Source organism: Corvus cornix, chromosome 6, assembly GCF_000738735.6.
Source record: "Corvus cornix cornix isolate S_Up_H32 chromosome 6, ASM73873v5, whole genome shotgun sequence".
Classification (NCBI taxonomy): Eukaryota; Metazoa; Chordata; class Aves; order Passeriformes; family Corvidae; genus Corvus; species Corvus cornix.
In genome coordinates this window covers 32,826,115-32,845,196 of record NC_046336.1, presented here as the reverse complement: position 1 = coordinate 32,845,196, position 19,082 = coordinate 32,826,115, and the positions used below count along the sequence as shown (strand labels likewise).

Below are 19,082 nucleotides of genomic sequence, written 5' to 3'. Positions count from 1 at the left end.
TTGCAAACCTGTGAGTTTGTTTACAATTCTTTACAAGGAGGGAGATGTGGGCACATCATGGAACGGTTTGGGTTGGAAGAGACCTTAAAGATAATTTAGTTGTAAACCCCTGCTATGAACAGGGACACCTTCCACTGGACCAGGTTGCTCCAAGCCCTGTCCAGCCTGGTCTTGGACACTTCCAGAGATCCAAGGGCAGCCACAGCTTCTCTGGGCAACCTGTCCCAGGGCCTCACCACCCTCACATGGAAAAAATTCCTCCTAACATCTCCTCTAAATCTCTCCTCTTTCAGCTGAAAACCATTTCCTCTGTCCTTGTACTATCTGTCCCAGTAAAAAGTCACTCTCCATCCTTTTTATTAGCCCCCTTTAAAACCAAAAGGCCACACATATCAAGAAGCAGTTGCAGAATACCTCCCTCAGTATGTGAATTCTCTCTTTTGTTATTTGTGTGCATGTGCATCTGTTATTTTTATGCTCCTGCAGGTACATCCTGGGGCCTAGATTTCAATGTTCATTCTTGGGGTTGGGGGGAGAGGAGGGATACAAGAAAGATGAAGAGAGATTTTTTAGAAGAGCATGTAGTGGGTAGGACAAGGGGGAATGTCTTCAACCTGAAACAGGGCAGGGTTAGATGGGGATATGAGAAAGAAATTCTTCCCTGTGAGGGTGGGGAAGCCCTGGTACAGGGTGCCCAGAGAAGCTGTGGCTGTCCCATCCCTGGAAGTGTCCAAGGCCAGGTTGGATGGGGCTTGGAGCAACCTGGTCTGGTGGAAGGTGACCATGGAAGGAGATGATCTTTCAGTCCCTTCCAACCCGACCCATTCCCTGATCCTGTGACAACAGCGCAGCAGGACGCGCTGCTTTCACGCATTAAAGTATTTTCGCTGGTGGCCCCGGCTCCGACCGCGTTGCGCGGCTCCCCCTGGTGCCCGCTCACCCCCACTGCAGAGCGGGCTCCCCCTCCCGCTGGATCGGCGCGGATCCCCCATCCCCAGGCGCACCCCGCTCCCGGCTGGGCTGGACCGCGCATCCCGGGCTGGGGCGGGCGGGGCGCGGCTGAGCCCAGGCGCAGCTCATCGCAGGGCCCGCCCCGCCCCGGCCCCGCCCCGGCCCGCCCCGCTCGGCGCCGGGCAGCCAGGCAGTGTGGCGAAGCGGGCGGGCGGGCAGCGTTCCGATCCCGATCCCGCTCCCGCTCCCGAGCCCGCTGCCGCCGCCATGCCGCCGCCCGGCCCCCGCCGCCTCTCCCTCCTCCTCCTCCTTCTCGCCCTCTTCCTTCCCGCGCTGCTGCTCCGCCGGGCGCTGGCCGCCGCAGGTAAGGGGGGCACAAGTTTGGGGCGTGAAGGGGGTTGTGGGGTGGGCAGCATCCCCCCCAAAAGTTCACTGCGGTTGAGGTGCACGGCCTTGGGACGCCGAGTTGGTGGTTTTTTTTCTTCTTTCTTTAATATAAAGGTTGAGGGGTTGGCGGGGCGGGGGGGAGCTGGACCCCCTCCGCGCCGTTGCGGGGGGATGCTCCCGGGGAGAATGATGCTCGCGGGGGATGCGGGCTGGCAGCGCCCTCCGCGCCGGGGGGGTGCTCTGGTCCGGGGGGGATGATGTTCCGGGTGGGTGGGGGCTGGCAGCGCTCCCCGCTCCGGGGGGGATGCTCCGCGGGGATACGGGCTGGCAGCGCTCTCCGCTCCGGGGGGGATGCTGCAGGGAATGCGAGCTGCCAGCGCCGCTCCCTGCCCGCCTCGCCGTGCCGCTTCCTTATATTTCTCTCTCTCTGTACATATATATTTATTTTTCTTTGCAAAAGCAAAACAAACCCAGCCCTTTTTGTAGTAGCGCCGGCTGTGATTCCTCGGTGGGTCAAATAAGTAACTACTCAGCCTGGATTTTTTTTGTCTTTTTTTTTTTTTTTTTTTTTAGTGATTAAATCTGCATTTTTATAAGCTGAGCGATTGATGGCCGGGCAGCCAAGTGGTATTTTCCTATGGCTGTTCAAAGTTTCCTGTGTGCAACCCAATCTTGTGATTGAGATGCACTTAAATCCAGCCCTTCCGTTAGTAATGCCACAGACAAGAAACAGAGGCACATCTCTCCTGCTGCCCTCTCTCGTTAGGACTCCTGTGATCAAATTTAGCCTTTCTGCGGTATGTTCCCCCCCACATCTACTCCACAACTCATGAACATCCTCAGCACCTCAGGACTTTGTCCTTTGTCATCCTCCGGCAGTGGCAAAGCAAAGGTGCCCGTGTTTACTCTCCAGGTATAAAAAGATGTGCTCGAGTGTAGAGTTCAGAAGTGGAGCCCTATAAAGTTTCATGGCTTTTTGGAGGCTGGAAGAGACTATAACCGTGTTGGGCAAGGTCATCATCGCGGTGGGAATTTGGGATCTCTCGCTCCCTGCAGCTCCTGGCGAAGGTTTGAGGACGCGTTGCGAAGCACAGATTGGTCTTGTTAAGGAGTTGAAAGCGTCTCCTGACAAGCTGATTTTCTAGGAAAATGAACCAAGCCTTCTTTTCTGAAGCGTAATTAAGGTGACGAGGAATTTTGAGGGAGGGAGTCTAATTAGATTAATATTTTTTCCGCCTCCGCCACACAAAGATCCAGTGTATTTCAGCAAATGGGAAACAGGAATGGCACTATTGACTTATCCAGGGGCCTGGATGTTGCTGCAGCAGCATCCTCCAGCCAGAAGAAACTCTCCCTCAGTGGGAAGGGAGAGGTTTGAGAGCTGGCAACTGGTGTCCTGCTTGGCTGGCAGCAGTGCCGTAGGGATGGGCAGCGAGGGGCCCGGAGGCTTGGCAAGGCATGGGATGCCAGGGGTTTGGGAAGGCTGGATTAGCCAGGCTGCTGTGGGTTAGGGTTTAGCAGTGTCCAAGCTTTCTGCGGATGCTGAGGGGAGTTGGGGGGATGTCACTGTGTTGGTGCCTGGCTCCGTCCTCTTTATTTTTGTGTGTGCCAAGTTCATGCTGGGGTTGAAATAAAACTGGGCAGGAGGGAGGGAGGGAATGAAGAAGAAAGAAAACAAGTTAAACCTGACCCACCTGGCTCAGTTTGAGTCTGGGGTGCTCTCTCAAGGCACGCTGCTTATCTGGCATATGTATGTGTGTGTGTAATAGAGTTTTTAGCTGGAGAAGTATAATTAATGTTTCTTCAGAAGAATTGTGTAGAGATGGCATGTGATGATGCAGAGGAGGGAGCCAAGATGGGTGCTTAGCCCGGGTGATCATCCACTCCCTTCCCTGTCCTTGCCTGGTTTTTAGGGAGAGGCATCACCCAGAAAACAAATTTCTCTTTTAGTAACAAAGAATGCACATGTTGTTTGTGTTGGGTTTTGCAGTGTGGGGGTAGAAGTGTTGTTTTGGATGGAGGTTTGAAACCCAGAAAGCATCTGGTCCACTCATCCATCCCTAGGACCACTGCTGGGGGAACCCAGCTCCCAGCGTGTCCCCCCTCCCGGAGCCTGGGGCTTTACCTGCCAGGCTGCTCTCCAGGCTTCATACTGCTCTTGTGTGTGCTCCTCTGGGTAGAAAAACAACTTGGTGTGAGGACTTGGAGCTTGCTTGACGGTATTTCCCCGCGGCGTTGCATAGAGGCTGTAGAAGAGCAGCTGAAATCCAGAGGGTGATGCTAGAGGTGGGGGCTCAGCTGACAAAGGTGTTTACAGACAGTGTGATGCTGCCATCCTGGTGAAGGACCGTCCTTCCATCCTTCTGTCCTACCACCATCAGAAAAACACCCAGGGATAGAGGGATGGAGGGGAGATAGCAGCACTGCTGTCCCCCAGCAGCATGAGGACATGGGTGGCAGGAGGCTGCCTGCCTGCTGCTGCCATCGTGAGCAGATGGCTGGGGAAAAGCTGCTCCAAGACCTGTTGCCTATCAAATCCTGCCCTTTGGAAGTGGAGGCTTGAGGACAGTGGTGTGTGTAAGGATCTGCTTGGGGTTTTTTGTTTCCTTCTCCTTCAGCTGCTTGGTTGTGGAGCCCTTTCTCTCTTAGAAGTGGGTCCTTTCTGTGCATGGTCGCAGCAGGGTGACATACTGAAACAAGAAAAAAAAGGAGAGAAATGGAAAAACACTACTTTAGAGAGGGCAGAATCTCTTGGAAGTGGTAGTTGTGGGGGGCAGGGAGGAAAACCAGCTTGCATTTTTCTTCTTAGAAACCAAAAGCTGACCCTGTAAAGGAGCTTGGAGTGTCCAGCTGTATCCTTCATCTCTGTATGGTCCCGTGGGTCCCTTTGGTGCTGTCGATGCCAGTTCCCTTTCCATCCCCGTCCTAGCTGAACAGGATTTATATATAAAAATATAGAAAAAACAGATCTGTATTTTGGGTCAGTTAAGCAAGACAAGATGCTGCAAGGACCTGTTTTCCTTCCATTTCTAGCAATGGCATCCCCATGGCCTCCTCTCTCCCAGTGTGTTTGTGGCTAGCGGGATCATCCTGGCAGCCCTGTGGGGTTTTGGGAGAGTCCTGAGCTGGGCTTTGCTGGGCAAAGCCTGGCTGGGAGGCCAGTGCCAGGCCGGGAATGCTGCGAGGTGAGGACGGAAGGGGCTGTATGGAGTCTGTGAAGTTCATTACAGCAGATGTTGGTGCCATAAAGCCACAGGTTCCTGCTGTTTCCTATTCATTTTTATCCTCCCGGCTTTAGCGATGCTAATGCAAGTGAAAACATTTGATGGAGCAAGAGGAGGGAGGGTGGGGAGAGCAGGGGGAGATAAATCATCAGCCCATTCCCTCTGCCCCCTCCTGCCATCCCACCCGTGTGTCTCACTGTGGGAAGGGGGGATTAGCAGGGGTGTGAGGGATGCCTGAGCTGTTCAGTGGTTTCCATCAGCTCCTCTGTGGCATTTGAAGGCCCACTGGCTCCCATTTTGGTTTTCCATAATCTTCAAAGCTGTAATTTGCTGTAATCAGTTGTATTGTGCAAGCCACCCCTGCCTGTGAGTCAGAGCACGATGGCACCAAGCTGACACAGCCCTGGCCCTTGGGATGCTGGGCTCTGTGCAGGGAATCTGTGTCTGGTGACATGGAGTCTTATTCCTCCTGGATATGTTCGAGGCCAGGTTGGATAGGGCCCTAGTGTAGTGGAAGGTGTCCCCGCCCATGGCAGTGGGGCTGGAATGAGATGTACTTTAAGGTCCCTTCCAACCCACACCAGTCTGTGACTTCCTTCTGTTCACCTTGGGCTGAAGGGAGCTTGGGTAATCCTTCCCTGGCTCTGCCAGAGCTCAGGACCTTAAGGGAGTGTTGTGTGAGCTGTATCTCCAAAAATCAGAGCCTTCATGGTGTCCCAGAAGCAGTGAACTAGCAGCTTTTGATGATGTCTCTTCTCACATTAGGCTGGAGCACTGGAGGAAATCCTGCACGACCAACAGTGGGTCTGCACTAGGGCTGGGAATTGCAGAGCTTTGGCTTGGGAGAGGCAGAAAGGCCCAGAGAGCTGCTCTGATGTCTGGTTTCACACCCACCCTCCCAGGGACCTCTCTTGGTGGGAGCCTGGAGGCCCCTCGCTGGATGCAACACCCTCCCTAACACTCCCTAAATCCTCCCTCTCCCTGTCCCTGCAGCCCTGCAGGCTTGGCTGGCGCTTGGATTTTTACTGTCGAGGCAGTTCTGGAGTGTGGGTTTGCTTTCAGCTTCACGCTGGGCTCCCTGCACGGAGAGTGATGTTGTTCTTGAGGGTCCCAGCTGGGGGTTGAGATAAAGCAGTTTTGGTCCCGTTAGGGAGCAAAGCACTCAAACGGGGAGGCCAGAGAGCCAGAAGGCAAGCAAAGCATCCCAAAGGCTGCACGGAGTATTGTTTTTGAAGCCTCCTGGTTTTTCGGAGGCCTGACTCACGGCACAGGAATGCGCTGGGCTGGCAGCCCCAGACCTGCTCCTCGGCGAGGGAAAAGGCTGCCGTCTCCTCCTCCTGCGGAGCCCGTTCCCGTCCCAAACCGCTGGGCTGGGCTGGTAGCAGCCACATGTTTGCTGAGCTTGGCTTTTAGGGGATTTTTTTTTCACCTCTCTGCTATTTGCTTTTTTTGTTTGTTTGTTTTGTTTTGTTTTGTTTTGTTTAAGGGGCTCAACTCCCTGTTTTTTTGTTTTTACTGAGCTCAGCACCTCTGCTGAGGGAAAGGCAGAGCGAGCCCTGAGATCAAACGCCAGCCAGGCTGGGAAAGGCTGGGTGAAGCCACGCTGGAAAACGAGGAAAGAGAAGGGAAGCAGGAATTATTTAGCACGGGGCTTGCTCCAGCGTGTCCTGCACTCTGCCTTTAATCTCCTGTGAGTCCCTCCCTGCCGCAGCCTGGCCCGGCCCCACTCGGGTCTCCTCTGCTCCCTCCTGCCTTAGGTGGCTTCTCCCATTCTTAGGGAGGCTATTCGCTGTTTCAGAGGGCTCCCTCGGACCCAGGTGTGATGTAGCTGGGTTAGGTTTGTAGTGGAACACCCGGGCTTGTGGGGCTTGGGCCTCCTCCCCAAACTGGGGTCCAGGTGCTGCTGACTGGTGTAACTGGGGGGATGTTGAAGCTGTAGGCTTTAAACTAAACTCGTGATGGTTGGAGGTGTATCTTGCAGTAGGCACCTTGTGTGTCTGCAGGTAGCCCAGTCTTCCTCCATGGAGAAATTCAGGTGGGGAAAGGGAAGAAGCATGGAAGCAAAGCAAGCCCCATGTCACCACAATGCTCAGCAGCAGGCAGGGTGTCCTACAGCCTGAGAGGCAAAAAATGCGTTTGTCTTGTGTGTGAACTCTGCTTTGCACCTTTCCATGGCCTTTGCTGGGCCCCTTCCCTTGCCTTCCTGGCTGGAGCATCCGTGGAGCCTCAGTGTCTTCTCTCCTCGTGTTTCAGCCCCTCTCCACCGGGGATTGATGGCCAAGCTCTCACTTGTTTAGGTGCTGGGAAACATCCCCTTTTCAGCTAATTCCTTGCTGCAGGGAGGAGGAATTACCAGATCCCAGGCCTTGGGAATGACTGTGAAGCCACGTGGGGTACAAGCATGAGGATGGCAGACATGGCAGTGGCACTGGAGTCCCAAAATTGGACTGTGACCATGGTACAAAGTTTCCTCCTGGGAGGAAACTGAGTTTATCCAAGCGAAATATATTTCAGGAGCTGCATCCCACTGTTTGCCATGCATAGCTTGATCTGAGTGGATGTGGCTGACATAGTCCTCCAGCACTTAAAAACCAATGGTTTTGAGCTATTTTTCCCCTTTGGCTTTGCTTGCTGTGTAAGTTTAAGGCAGTGTTGGTGTGTTGTGGTGTTTGTTGTTGTTTTTTATACCCTGGCAGATGAGGGGCGCAATTTGAGACACTTATTACTTACATTATTACTTAAGAATAATAATATACCTGATTATACAAGAAGAAAAGTGAGCAGAGCTTTTCTCTCCTGGAATTCAAGGTCTGGGCTGTCCCTTTCTCCAGGGAAGCAAGTCCCCTCAGGAAAGAAGACCTGTATGGATTTGGGGAGCATTTTTGTGGGGGTCTCCCTTGGCCCCACAAGTCCATAACACCTGTGTACATACACATACAGCACAGCTGCCCTCACTTCTCTCCCCAGTTTATTCCCACATCTTATGGGAATAACAAAGGAGGAGGAAGAGGGCTGGTTTATGCCACAAGTGATCCCTTCCCAGCTGGAATACACAGGGCTGTGAACACAGGCTGTTAGCCTAATCAGTACAATCCCCTCGTGGAGCCAGACACAAAAGTCAGATCCTGGCATCTCTCCTGCTTCCGGGGGGTCCCGCCAGTGTGGTTTCCATAAAGACCCCATGGATAACCTTTGCTGCCCCCTGGCTCCCCTCCTTCAGAAGCCTGCGCCAAGTGCAAAAGCTGAGGGATTGTTTCCCTTTGAAAGAGCGTGGAAAATCTCATTTTGAGACGTTTAATGCGTATTAGATCCATCTGCCTCCCTCCTGAGTGGGGGCCACCGCAGGAGGAGAAACGAGGACATCTGAGTGCAGATGAGCGGGCTTGGGGGCTCTGTGGGAATGATGCTGTGGGCATCAGCTGAGGATCCATGCAGGTGGGTAGTATGGAATGCTAGAAAGAGGTGTGAGGAGTGAAAAAAAGCTTCCATAGAGGTGGAGAAATACTCTTGGAATTGATTTTGCTGCATGTGACATCATTTTTGGATGCTTTGTCTTGTCCTAGGGATGAGTTTCAGCACACCTTGATATGTTAAACCAAAGACTGTCCAGGTGTAGGTAAAACATGCGTGAGAGGGCTTGAGTGCAGGATGGGAAACGGGGAATGCTCCTTCCTGGAAGGCACAACGATGCTCCTCCCCACTAGGCATCCCTCCCTGTTGGCACTCAATGGAGACGGACATGGTGGCTCTTAAATGATGAGAGGTGAGGGCACAGCTGAGGTGAGAGCAAGGTTTTCTGCACCCAGACTTTGTCCTGCTGTTGCTTTGTGAGTCTTTCCTTTTGAGGAGCTCCTCTTGTCCCTGGGAACTGCCGCTGGCATGGAAGTGACCCCTGCTTGCCCGCTTCTCACCACATCAACAGCATTTAAATGCCTCTACAGGTCCTGTTTCACGATTCAAAAAAGGAGCAGTTTGGGCTGCCCACCTTTGGGTGGGCTCCTGGGTGTACCTGCACCTCCTGGGGCAGTGGCAGGATGGAGGAACAAGACGTTTCCAGCCAAATCCAGGCTTCCCAGCCGGGTGGCTTGCGGAGGCGGGAGGCTGTTAAAAGGGTTGTGTTGCACTGTACAGCGTGGGAGTTTTCCTTAGGCAGGAGGTTGCAGAGCCCATAAATTCCTTGGGACAGATTTAAGTGGGAGAAGGGACACGCCTGGGATGCAGCATTGCTGTCAGCAGTGTCCTCAGTGCTTTCTAGGCTGTGAGGTTCGGGGCACACATGAGGACATCCGCAGCAGTGGCTGAAGGCACCACGGTGGAGACCTTGTTTCACTGACCCTCCAGTGGACTCACGTGATATCTGGGAAACTGTAATTCTTCCTGACTGCTAGTTGGGGGACTGAGAGCAATTGGGATGGAGGACAATCCCACCACCAACAAGGTGGTGTTCAGTCAAAGGTTGGACTTGGTGATCCTGGAGGTGTTTTTTAACTTTCATGATTCATAACAGGACTTTGGAGGGTTTTGTGGAGATGGATGAACCGAAGTTCTTCCACTGGGTTGATAGGCTCTTCCTCCCTGCCATCTTCAGGGGGTCTGTTTCCCCCTCTGGTGGTCTATAAGCAGGGGCTGCTCTCCCCCCGATGAGCCCTCACCATCCTACGCCATCACCCGGCTGCGTTATTGGCTCCATCTGTTTGGGTTGGCTTGGAGAACAGAAGGAAGGGTGTTTTCCAGCAGCCAGAAAGTGGTTGCTATTTAAAACAACCGAAAAAAAAGAAAAAAAATGTGGTCTGCTGCTTGCTTTTCATCCGTGGAGCTGAACAAGCATCCCCACCCTCACCTGGAGGGGCATCTCTGAGGGTTTTGCAGGGCCCTGCAAGTGAAGGTAGTAATTACTGCTGGTCATGAGGGTGGATCCTGCAATGTGGCCATGCTGTCTGCCGTGGTCTGGCCTGCGGCCATTGCCTCCTTTGGGATGGCTGCTGCCAGGTGTGGGATCCCAGCACATCTTTCTACCCCGTTTATCCCAAACAGGCTGGGGGTGCAACTTTTGCCTCCCCGCTGCCACGGCTAGTTTGGCAGTTGCTGGATGGTGCTACGGTGTTCCTGCACTGGAATATTACTTTTGAAGGTTTTTCTTTCCCCCTTTGACAGATGTGAAATGTAGAGACAGGCTTAAAATGAAAGCATGGCTCCCAGGGTCCAATTACACAGCAATTAAAAGTAATCAGTGGTCTGGGTCGCTATGCTGGAGACGGGGTTCATTGAAGGGTTTTCTCTTCCAGCTTATCTTGGAGAAGCTTAAATGTCCTGTCTCTTCTTCTGTCTGGGCCCTGGCTGGGGGACATCTTGACAGAGTGGGTCAAGTATTACTGGAAATCTGCATTAGGCTGGGATAAAGCTGTTCCCAGTGCTCCCAGCTCCTCCCTGGGGCTGTGGCATCTCTGTGCTGCTCCATAAGTTGTCCTCTGAGTCCCATCAGTCTGTGTTTTGGGGATAAGCATTTGGTGATGTGGTGTCACTGCTGGGTGCACACCTGACTCAATTTTCATTGCTGGGGCCACTTTGGGCTGGAAAGAAGAGGTGGCATTTGGGGCTCCCCTGCTGGGTCCATCCATGCATATCCCCCAGGCCTGCAGTTCCTCCTGTCCTCCCCTGGTCTTTAGGAGGAGATGCTGACTCAGTTGTGGAAGCAGGTTTTCCTGCAGGATGTCTGATTCCCCTTGTGCATAATTTTGGCTGCTTTTCTGCAGTCAGAGCCTTGCAAATGCCTCCTTCCGTGCTCCAGCATCGGCACTAACGGGATTTGTTACAGGAGAGGGGATTTGGCTGCGGAGCTGCTCGGGTGACTGGGATCCTGAGTGTGATGAGGTGGGGTGTGGGCTGCCAAGGGCTATAAAGCTGTTTTCCTCCCCCTTTTCATTCCCTTGTTTTTTTCCACGTGTGTCTATGTGTAATGGTTTGCTACTGGTGAATGACTAGGTTTGGATTTCAGGAGTTACAGCCTCGTAGCTAATCCTTATCCTGGGTTGTGGATCCTTTGGATACCCTGATATACATAAAATATATGTAATATATATGTGTGTATATATATAAAACAAGGCATCAAGGCACATATTTCATGTTCCTAAAATTTATACACCAAGATAAAAATGCTGGCTGTGCCCAAAGCTGGAAAAGCAAGATCCAAAAGCCGGGAAGAGGGTTGGGTTTTGCTTGGCCTGAACATTGACTAACCAGAGCTGAGGTTTTAAAACAAATGCTTGGGATAAACTGGTTATGCAAACTGGGCTGAATTGGGCAGGTTTCTTTGTAGTTTATAGCAAAACCCCAGGAGTCTGGGGCGTGTTGGGGCTGGTCCTGCCGGGGATGGAAAAACCCATGCACCGGCTTTGCAGATGGGGTCGCAGCTGACAAGGAAGGATCCTGAGGGACAAGGAGTAGGGGAAGCCACGTGTTACTGCAGGGCCTCCTCTTTTCAGCTAAAACCTTGAGTAATACCACTCATAAGCACAGAACAAGTCAAGAATAGATGACTTTTTTTTCTTTTTGAAATGTGGTTTTTAATGCCTGCTAAGAGGAATCCATGCTGTGCTGGGCTCCAAGAAGCTGTTGGGCTTGCTGGTCCTGTGCTGCCAAAAATACACAAATTCAGAGGATTTGGGGAGTGTTTTTGCCTCAGATGTGGCCAGGAGGCTGGTGTGGGACACGCAGGCGTGCCAGCAATGCTTGGCATGCCTTGGGAAGGCAGTCGGGCTTGCAGACCACAAAGCTTCTGGTTTCCATTGCAGCCGATGCTGTTTTGGCCAGAGGCATCCATCCCTCCGTCCGTCCATCCATCCATCCATCCATCCATCCATCCATCCATCCATCCATCCATCCCAGAGCTCTCCTCTCCAGTGCAGTGCTTTGAGGACACTGGGTAGAAGGGGGTATGAGGGCCCTTGTGGATTTTTAACTCCACCCAGCCCCGTGGGCTGGGAGAAGGTGATGCCTCACTTTTTGGTAAGGTAAAGTAATGCTCCATAAAAATCCCACTTGCTGCTTCCCTCTGCATCAGACTTCTGGGCTGAACAAAGACCAGCTTAGGCTGCCATAGTCATTTTGAGGGGGAAAAGCCTGGCTGCTGGATGAAGCAGAAAATTAGATGAGAACTGCCTAACAGGAAAATAAAAGATGATTTTTGCACGCAGGGAGGGGAAAAGAGGAGGTGAAGTTGCTGCTTAACCCTGAACATCCTCTGAGCACTGCTGGACCTGTTTGCCATTCCTGCATCCTAAAGAATGCCGTTTCTGGCTTTTGCAGAGGGACAAGGTTGGATGTGGGACCCCAGTGGTCCCAGGCTGGCTGGGGAAGGAAAAGCTTTCCTTGCAGAGTGGGTTTTTGTCATGCTGCTCCCCCTCCTTTTCCATCTCCACATCCCAATGACACACTGGCTCTGTTTTCCTCAGTATTTATGGACTGGCTGGAAGGGGACGCAGCAGATCCAGCCGGGATGTTAATGACCCCTGCATGAAACAGCAAAGCCCACTTAGCTGACTCGGCCGAGGGGTTTTACTGCAGCCTCTCCCGCTCCGCCTGTGCCCATCTCCTTCTTGGAGAGGGATGCGAAGGGCTGCCGGCATGACTTCTCGCTCAAAGAGAAAAAGGGCTTGGGTTTGTGTGCCCCGGGGAGGCGGGGGAAGGAGTCTGTGGAAAGTTTAGGGGGGAGAATGCAAACCATATGTTTCACTGTGGGTCGAGTTGCAGAGCTAAAAGCAGCAGGGAAGCCAAAGGAGCCGGAATCCTGCAGTTTGGCTGGGCTTTGCATCCCGGTAGGTGTGTGGGGGGATCCAGTGTGGCCTACTGAAGGAAGATTTTATAAAATAAACCCTCCCTAAAAGATGATTTGGGTCCCTTGCCTGGCACTCTGCTGTCCTGTGTGTTTAGGGCTGGGGTCCAGGGCTGTTTCTAAGCCTTGGGGTTCCTCTAGATAAACAACAGGGATGCTGGGAAGAAGCTTCTCTGGGTTGTTCTGAGTTCATGGTGTTTGCAAGTTTGATAGGAAGTCAAAGGAAGAAATTTTTTCCAGAAAGGGAGTGCCTGCAGCTCACTGGAAAAGCAAGGGTGGTGTGCCCTGCACCAGGGCTGTCCTTGTGGTCTCTTTCCAGCTACACAGAGGAAAGCCAGAGGAGAAGTGGAAAAATTTATGTGCAGGCAGCTTGTAGAGTTGTACAGACATCAGACCTGAGCGATCTGAACTGGCTGAAAGTGCTTTTAAAAAGAAACCCAAAAGCAGGAGAAGTGCTGAGCTCTCCCAGCAAACTTTTTTAGCTGGGAGACATCTTTTGTTCCCAAAACTAAAGGCATGGAGACAATATCTGATTCCCTGACTGGCTCCATGGAGCTGTTTGCAACCTGTCAGCTTGGAAACCATCTGCTTGCAGCCCATGGGGACTGTGCTGTATGTGGGACACAGGGGGAGGGAGGCACTGCCGTGACCCCCCGGGAGCAGCTGTAGGATCCAGCCCCTCTGGACTACCTTGTCCTCTGCCCCAAGAGGAGCTCCTGTGCCTAAAACACCAAAAATCCCCATGGATTTATCTTTGGGCTGCCTGGATTATTTGTTTCTTTTTGTGGCTTGTTTGTTGGGGGGGAGGGTAGATTTCTTTTTAGCTTCATTTCCTAAAAAAAAATCCAGACTTTTTTTTCTTAGCTGCCGTGCTGTTTGTATGTCTGCATCCCTCCCCCTCTGATTCAGAAGTAGATGTCTCGTAATTAAGCGCCTGCCTGATTAGGAAATTAGCAATAAAGTTTTTATCTAGGCTGGTCGGCCAGTGAGAGGGATCTATTAATATCCCACTGAAAAAAAAACCAACCCAAAACATCAACAGCATAACACTTGCCACCTACTATTGGGGAACACAAATGCCATGTGGGAGGGAGTATTTGGAGCAGCAAATCCATAGGAAAACAGGCTTTGCTCTGCTGCTTAGGGGACTACAGTGTACGAGCAGAGATGGGGTACCTGGAAATAAATGAAGGACCAAGAAAAAATGCTGGAAAAACCTTAGGCAAGGTGAGGGAAGTGCTGAAGGCCACTCTCGGGGCATGGCAAAAGGCACTTGTTGGAAGGTGACCTTTATTTGAAGGAAATGATCCTTTGCTAATGATGTTTGAGATGGAAGGGGAAGCAGGAGAAGAGTATCCCATGCCCGGGTAAGCAGGAGAGGCAGGGAAGCTTCCTTCTAACTTTGGAAGAAATCACTTGGCATATTGGATGTGGGGCATTTATGTCAACCATGGGGTCTAAAGGTTGGAGGAGTTTGGGTTATTGTAGACTTCTGGGCCAGGATTATTCTGCAGCTTTGGCTTTCCATGTTTTTGGGGAGCAGCAGTTCCTGGCCCCTCTGAAAATGGAGCACCAAGGGGAAGGATGGTGGGGGGGAAGACCATCTTCCATTAGAGATGGTTTCATCTCTAATGCTTCTGCAGGTCCTCAGGGTGTTCCCAGGGTTTGATCTGGCTGGTATTTGTCCCTTGGTCAGTACCATAATAAACTGGCTCTTGCCTCACTGGTTTGTCCCAGCTGAGCTGCCCAGGAAATGCTTTAATCCAAGAGGAGCTGAGACTGAGGAAGGACTGGGGTCACTTGGGTGGTGAAATGAGTCCTTGGCCTATTCCAGAGTCCCCTGGGTTTTAAAGCACATTATTTGCAGAGACAGGCTCTTAATGCAGTGCAGGAGAAGGCTTGGAAAACCAGGAAGAGGTTCTCAAGGAATTGGTGGAAATGAGAACCTGGAGCTAAAAAAGCAGAAGTGTGCTTTCTTCCAGCACCAGGATGTTTATTCCAGATAATGCAGAGAGATGGCATCCCTTTTAATTTAAAAAAAAAAGAAAAACAACCTCTATTTTGAGACTGCTGAGAAAGCGACTGCTCCTTGTGATGTTTCACAGCTGAGATCATTTCTGGCTGAGTGAATCCACTCTGGAGGTTTTAGGCTCGATCTGTATGGGTGAGCTCAGAATCTGAATTTTTATGGGGTGGGGGGGGGGAGTTAAATCTCAATCACTTTGGACCAGGAAGTACAATAAAGCTGCAAAGATGCATCAGTGAAGAGAAGACTTTTGTGTTTTGGGGTGAATCGTGATCTGCTCTGAGGGAGACAAGAAGCGAGTGTTTGCTGAGAGCACATTAGCAAGAGCTGGAAGGAATTACTCTTCTTTTCAGAAATAGGTAATGGACATCATTTTTGGAGTCACTGAATTTCATGAGTGCTTATTCAGGACCAGATTCAGTCTGTTCCCTGTACTGCAGACTTTGGGAGAAGAAATTAAGTCCGAGGCAAAGCAGGCTGCCTGTGGGAGGGACTGAGGCTCGGAGCAGGGCTTTAATTTCGGCGGTGTAGCAGTGTAATAGTGTTGTTTATAAGCTTCTCTTGCCACATGAAAGCAACGTTGCATTATCCTGGTTGGCCCTCAAAGCGGGGAAGCAGCCAGAAGAGGCCTGATTACAGAGCAGCAGCTCTTTCTTCCCATCACTACAAAAGAATAGACAATAGAAACCGGGATCCATTTTTGGCTCCAGTAATGCAATGCCCTCCTTCTGGTGGTCATGTCACATGCTGCCTGAGTAATTCCCATCCTTGTTTTGCCTGGAAAACCAGCCTTGAAGGGAGGGAGGGAGGAAGGGAGGAAGCAATGGCTTGGGCTGGATAGTGCTGGGATCAGGCGCCTGACTGCGGGTGGACCTTGTCTGTGGCCAGCTTTGGGGAAGGTGGTGGCCTTCAGCATCTATAGGGACAGCAGTGGAGCTGGTAGGCTGTTGGTTTGGGGATCACCAGCCCTAGAAATGGAGGGCAGTTTGGCTGGAGCCTGGGGTGTGCTTGGAAAGCTGAGCCTGAGGCACTGGAATAGGAACTTGCAAAAGCAGCTGCGTGGTTGCTACTTGCTCATGCCATGAGCTTCTCACCCATATATGAGGGGGTCTAAGGCATGAAAAACAAGGATTTAAATCTTTTTTCTTTCAAGAATAACTAACTTGATGTTTCTAAGGTGGTTTGGAAGCGGGATGGGGGTTGTTTCCAGCTTATTTTGTGTTGCTTGGCTTCCCCAGGTTGGGTGATCTATATGGGATTTAAGAGGTGATCAGAGAGCAGACTGCTAAGGAAAAAGGGGACCCCTCTGAGGTTGTGTTGTCATCTCTATCATTGCACAAGGTGTGGAGAAAATTCCAGTGGAGATAATTTTTTAAAAGTAGCTACAGGTCACAGGTGGTTTGCTTTGTGCTCTGGCATTCCCACAGAAGCTGGATGGGAAACCGGTGTGGAGAGAAACCCACAGCAGAAACCTCACAGCTCTTTGTGCCTGGGACAAAGGGTTGGTTTGGAGTTACACAGAAGAAAAGGAGCTGTGTTTGTGGAGGAAAAGGTGTTGTAAGATGTGTATTGGGACTGGGACATAGCAGGGGAGCCAAATGAGGCCAGAATGAGAAAATACATTGTTGAGGATGATTCAGGATGCTGGCCCTGGGGAAGTCTTCCACCAGTCTCATGGTGCTATGGATGCTGATTTTCCCACTTCTCTGCAGCTTTAAACATTCAGGAGACAAACTGTCCCTGGACACTTGTGTGGCAGGAGGTGGGTGCCCACTATTGGCATCCTCCCCTCAGGAGTGTGTGCTGGGGATGCCACCGAGCCCCAGAGCTGCTGCCACCCCCTGCCTTTGGCCTCTGTGGGTTTTTAACCCCATTTCCCCCTGCTCACTCAGTCTGCAGTTAACCTTTTATTACACCTTTCATATGCCCAAGACTAATGGTTCAGCCTGAATATGTTATCAGAGCAGTGTCTGATAAGTTTTCTGCCTCGAAGCCCTGGGGAAGCACTTGTTCAGAGCCACTGCAATAGATTTTCTTCCTCTTTCCCAGCTGCCTAAAAATCATGTGATTTTTTACTTACTCCTTAACTGAGCATTATTACTTTAATCAGTGGGAAGAAAAATGCAGGGCCCAGCCAGTGTTGTCCATAAAGGCATGCAATGCCTCTTCCCGCTTTCATAGATCCATAAATGGTTGGCAGGACGTGCTGCTAGGAAAGAATGAATCCCTGATTACTTGGATGAGCTTGGACCATTTGAGGAAGGTGACAAGGTTTGACTGGGTGGGTGGTGGAGCTGGTGGCTTAATCTTGGATGTGGAGGTGATTGAGGCTGGTGGTGGTGAAGAGGGTTTTATGTGGATGTGGAGCGGTGGAGGCACCAGAACTTTGTGTTTTGCAAGGGGGTGGGGGGGGAATGCAGGGGCCCCAGGTGAAGTCTGGAAGACAGGAGGAGGTCCCACACGGAGTGGGTTGCTGAGCATCCATGGAAGTAGCCTCGTGTGCATTAATCTAAGAGCTGTCTGCAGCTCCCCTTTCAAGCTGTAATAGCCAGAGCCAGGAGAGTCAATCCACATCTATTTAAAGCACTTCAATAAATAAAGATGCTAAATAAAATCACAGTGGCCTTGCACTCTCTCCATGCTTCTAGGATTTCCCTTTACCCTCTCCACATTTGCTTCTGGATGCATCCAGAGGTGAAGAAAGAGAAAGGATGGGAAGGGTCAGGAGTCTTGGCTTGTGTGGGTGACCTACACCTCTCAACCATGGTCTGGAGCCAGACACCAACCTGCGCATCTCAGGGTGATGGCAATGAGGATGTGCCGAGCCCCTTCATCCCCCCAAATGAGGATCGCAGAGGGGTAACACATTTCCTTAGGGATATTTTATTAAAGGCAGTTTGTCATCCACAGCTGAGAAGTTCCCAGTGGTTGCTGTTTTTTGTGGCGGGGAGATGACAAGTGGGAAGCTGTCTTTTCAAGTCCTCTGTAATGCTAATGGAAGTGCAGGTTAGGTTTTTGTTGTCGTTTGGGTTTTTTTTCTCCGCCCCCCGCCCCCCCCCCCCCCCCCCCCTTGCCAAAGACTAACCAGGGAACACTTGTTAGAGGATAAAATTAAAAAGCCCGTGGTGGTTTATTTTGAGGGCAGTGTGTTTGCTTTCACTTCATGCTGGAGGGAATTGCTCTGCTGCTGTCAGCAAATAAATAAAATAAGAGCTTTGTTTTAAATTAGACTTTCTTCTGGTAGCTAATTAGGCGAGCTGATACCTGCAGTTGCATTACCTAGGCACGGACTGTACCCAGCATATTTGAGGCATATGGCTGCTGTCGGCAGCTTCTAAACTTCATTAGCCCCTTATTATGATTTTTTAAAATACCCTCTTAATTGGCTGCGAATCCCCTGGGGCACTGATGGCATCAACAAGAGTCCTCCTTGAGTGGCTGCCCATGAAGCCCCCGGCTGGGATGGAGCTGGGGGTTGCTGTCTGTGGACGCTGTGTCCCTACAGCACGGATTCACCGTGGGTGCTGCTGTGATGCTTTCCAGCCACTGAGGGCAAAATTCTGGGTTCCTAATTGTGAAAATAAGCACTTGAAGCTCTTTTTGGGTGTTAAGAGCATCCAGCCCTCATGCCGGGAGGGAGCTGAGGGAGCGCCAGGCTGGAGCCATGGCTCCTGTCCCACCTGGCAGCAGGCGGGAGGAGAGCCAGGAGCTTGGCTCTCACCTCCTCTCCTTCTCCCCGCTGGTGTTGGGTGGCTGGAAGTTCCTGTCGGTCCTGTTGGTGATGGAGATCAGCCCCGGGCAGCTTCTGAACCAGGGGCTGAGCCCAGCCCGCCACCCTCCTCGCCAGGGAGGAAGGCTCTGGGGTCTCGTCCTCCTCCCCCTCCCACGGGAAAGACAGCGAGGGTCCCCACGCTGAGCCCTAAAGGGCTTGGGCTGTTTTGAGAATAGTTCGCAGCTCTCACCCTGCATTTTTTCGGGGGGAGGGAGGGCTGCCTGCCAGCCAGCCAGGGTGGGACGGTGGCTCTCCCGGCTGTCGCCTCGCGTCCCCCCGGCTCATGCCTCAGGCATTCCCAGCCGGGCTCCTCGCACCCAGGCCTTGCCTTTATGGGGAAATGAAGCAGAGTAATTATCCCCGGGGATAATTACCGGCCCTTGCGCAAGGGGGGGGGTGCTTCCGACCCCTCCGGCCGTCCCGGGAGCCGGGGCTGGGCACCGAGCCCTGCGCAGCCCTCGGAGGTCCCCGCATCCCCCCCGGCTCTCCCCAGCTCCTGCTCACTGTCTGCAGGGGCCATAGGAGGGGGTTCTTCCTTCCCCTCCTCCTGGTCCTGGAGCTGCTGCAGGGGCAGCCCCCCTCCCGCATTCCTGCTTGGGAGGAGATAAGGATCCAGTCTGGCGCCGGGGTTTCAATTCGCTCCCTGATTATCGGCAGGCGCCGGGCAGAGCCCCGGGCAGCGATAAGTGGGGAAGGGGACCGGGGAGGGGGCTGCCCTGCTCTGAGCAGCACCACTGCGCTTAGGCTCAATCCCACTTTAAAGGTTTTTTCTTTCTTTACAATTTTTTTTTTTTTGCGCCTGTACACCCAGGGCTTCTGGGGCCTCAGTGCTGCCCAGCTGGGCTTGTGTGAGGATGGAGGGGAATGAGGGAAAGACGTCCCAAGCTCAGC

At 52.1% G+C, this 19,082-nt stretch overlaps 1 protein-coding gene across 1 annotated transcript in view; it reads left to right on the top strand.

The window, feature by feature from the left end:
* The first annotated feature begins 1,131 nt into the window (after positions 1–1,131).
* The window catches only part of UNC5B (unc-5 netrin receptor B), a 52,334-nt gene continuing 34,383 nt past the window's right edge, over positions 1,132–19,082 (top strand). The window contains 1 exon segment of the mRNA XM_039553905.1: positions 1,132–1,315. Coding sequence (XP_039409839.1) covers positions 1,219–1,315 — 97 coding nt within the window. The 5' untranslated portion in view covers positions 1,132–1,218.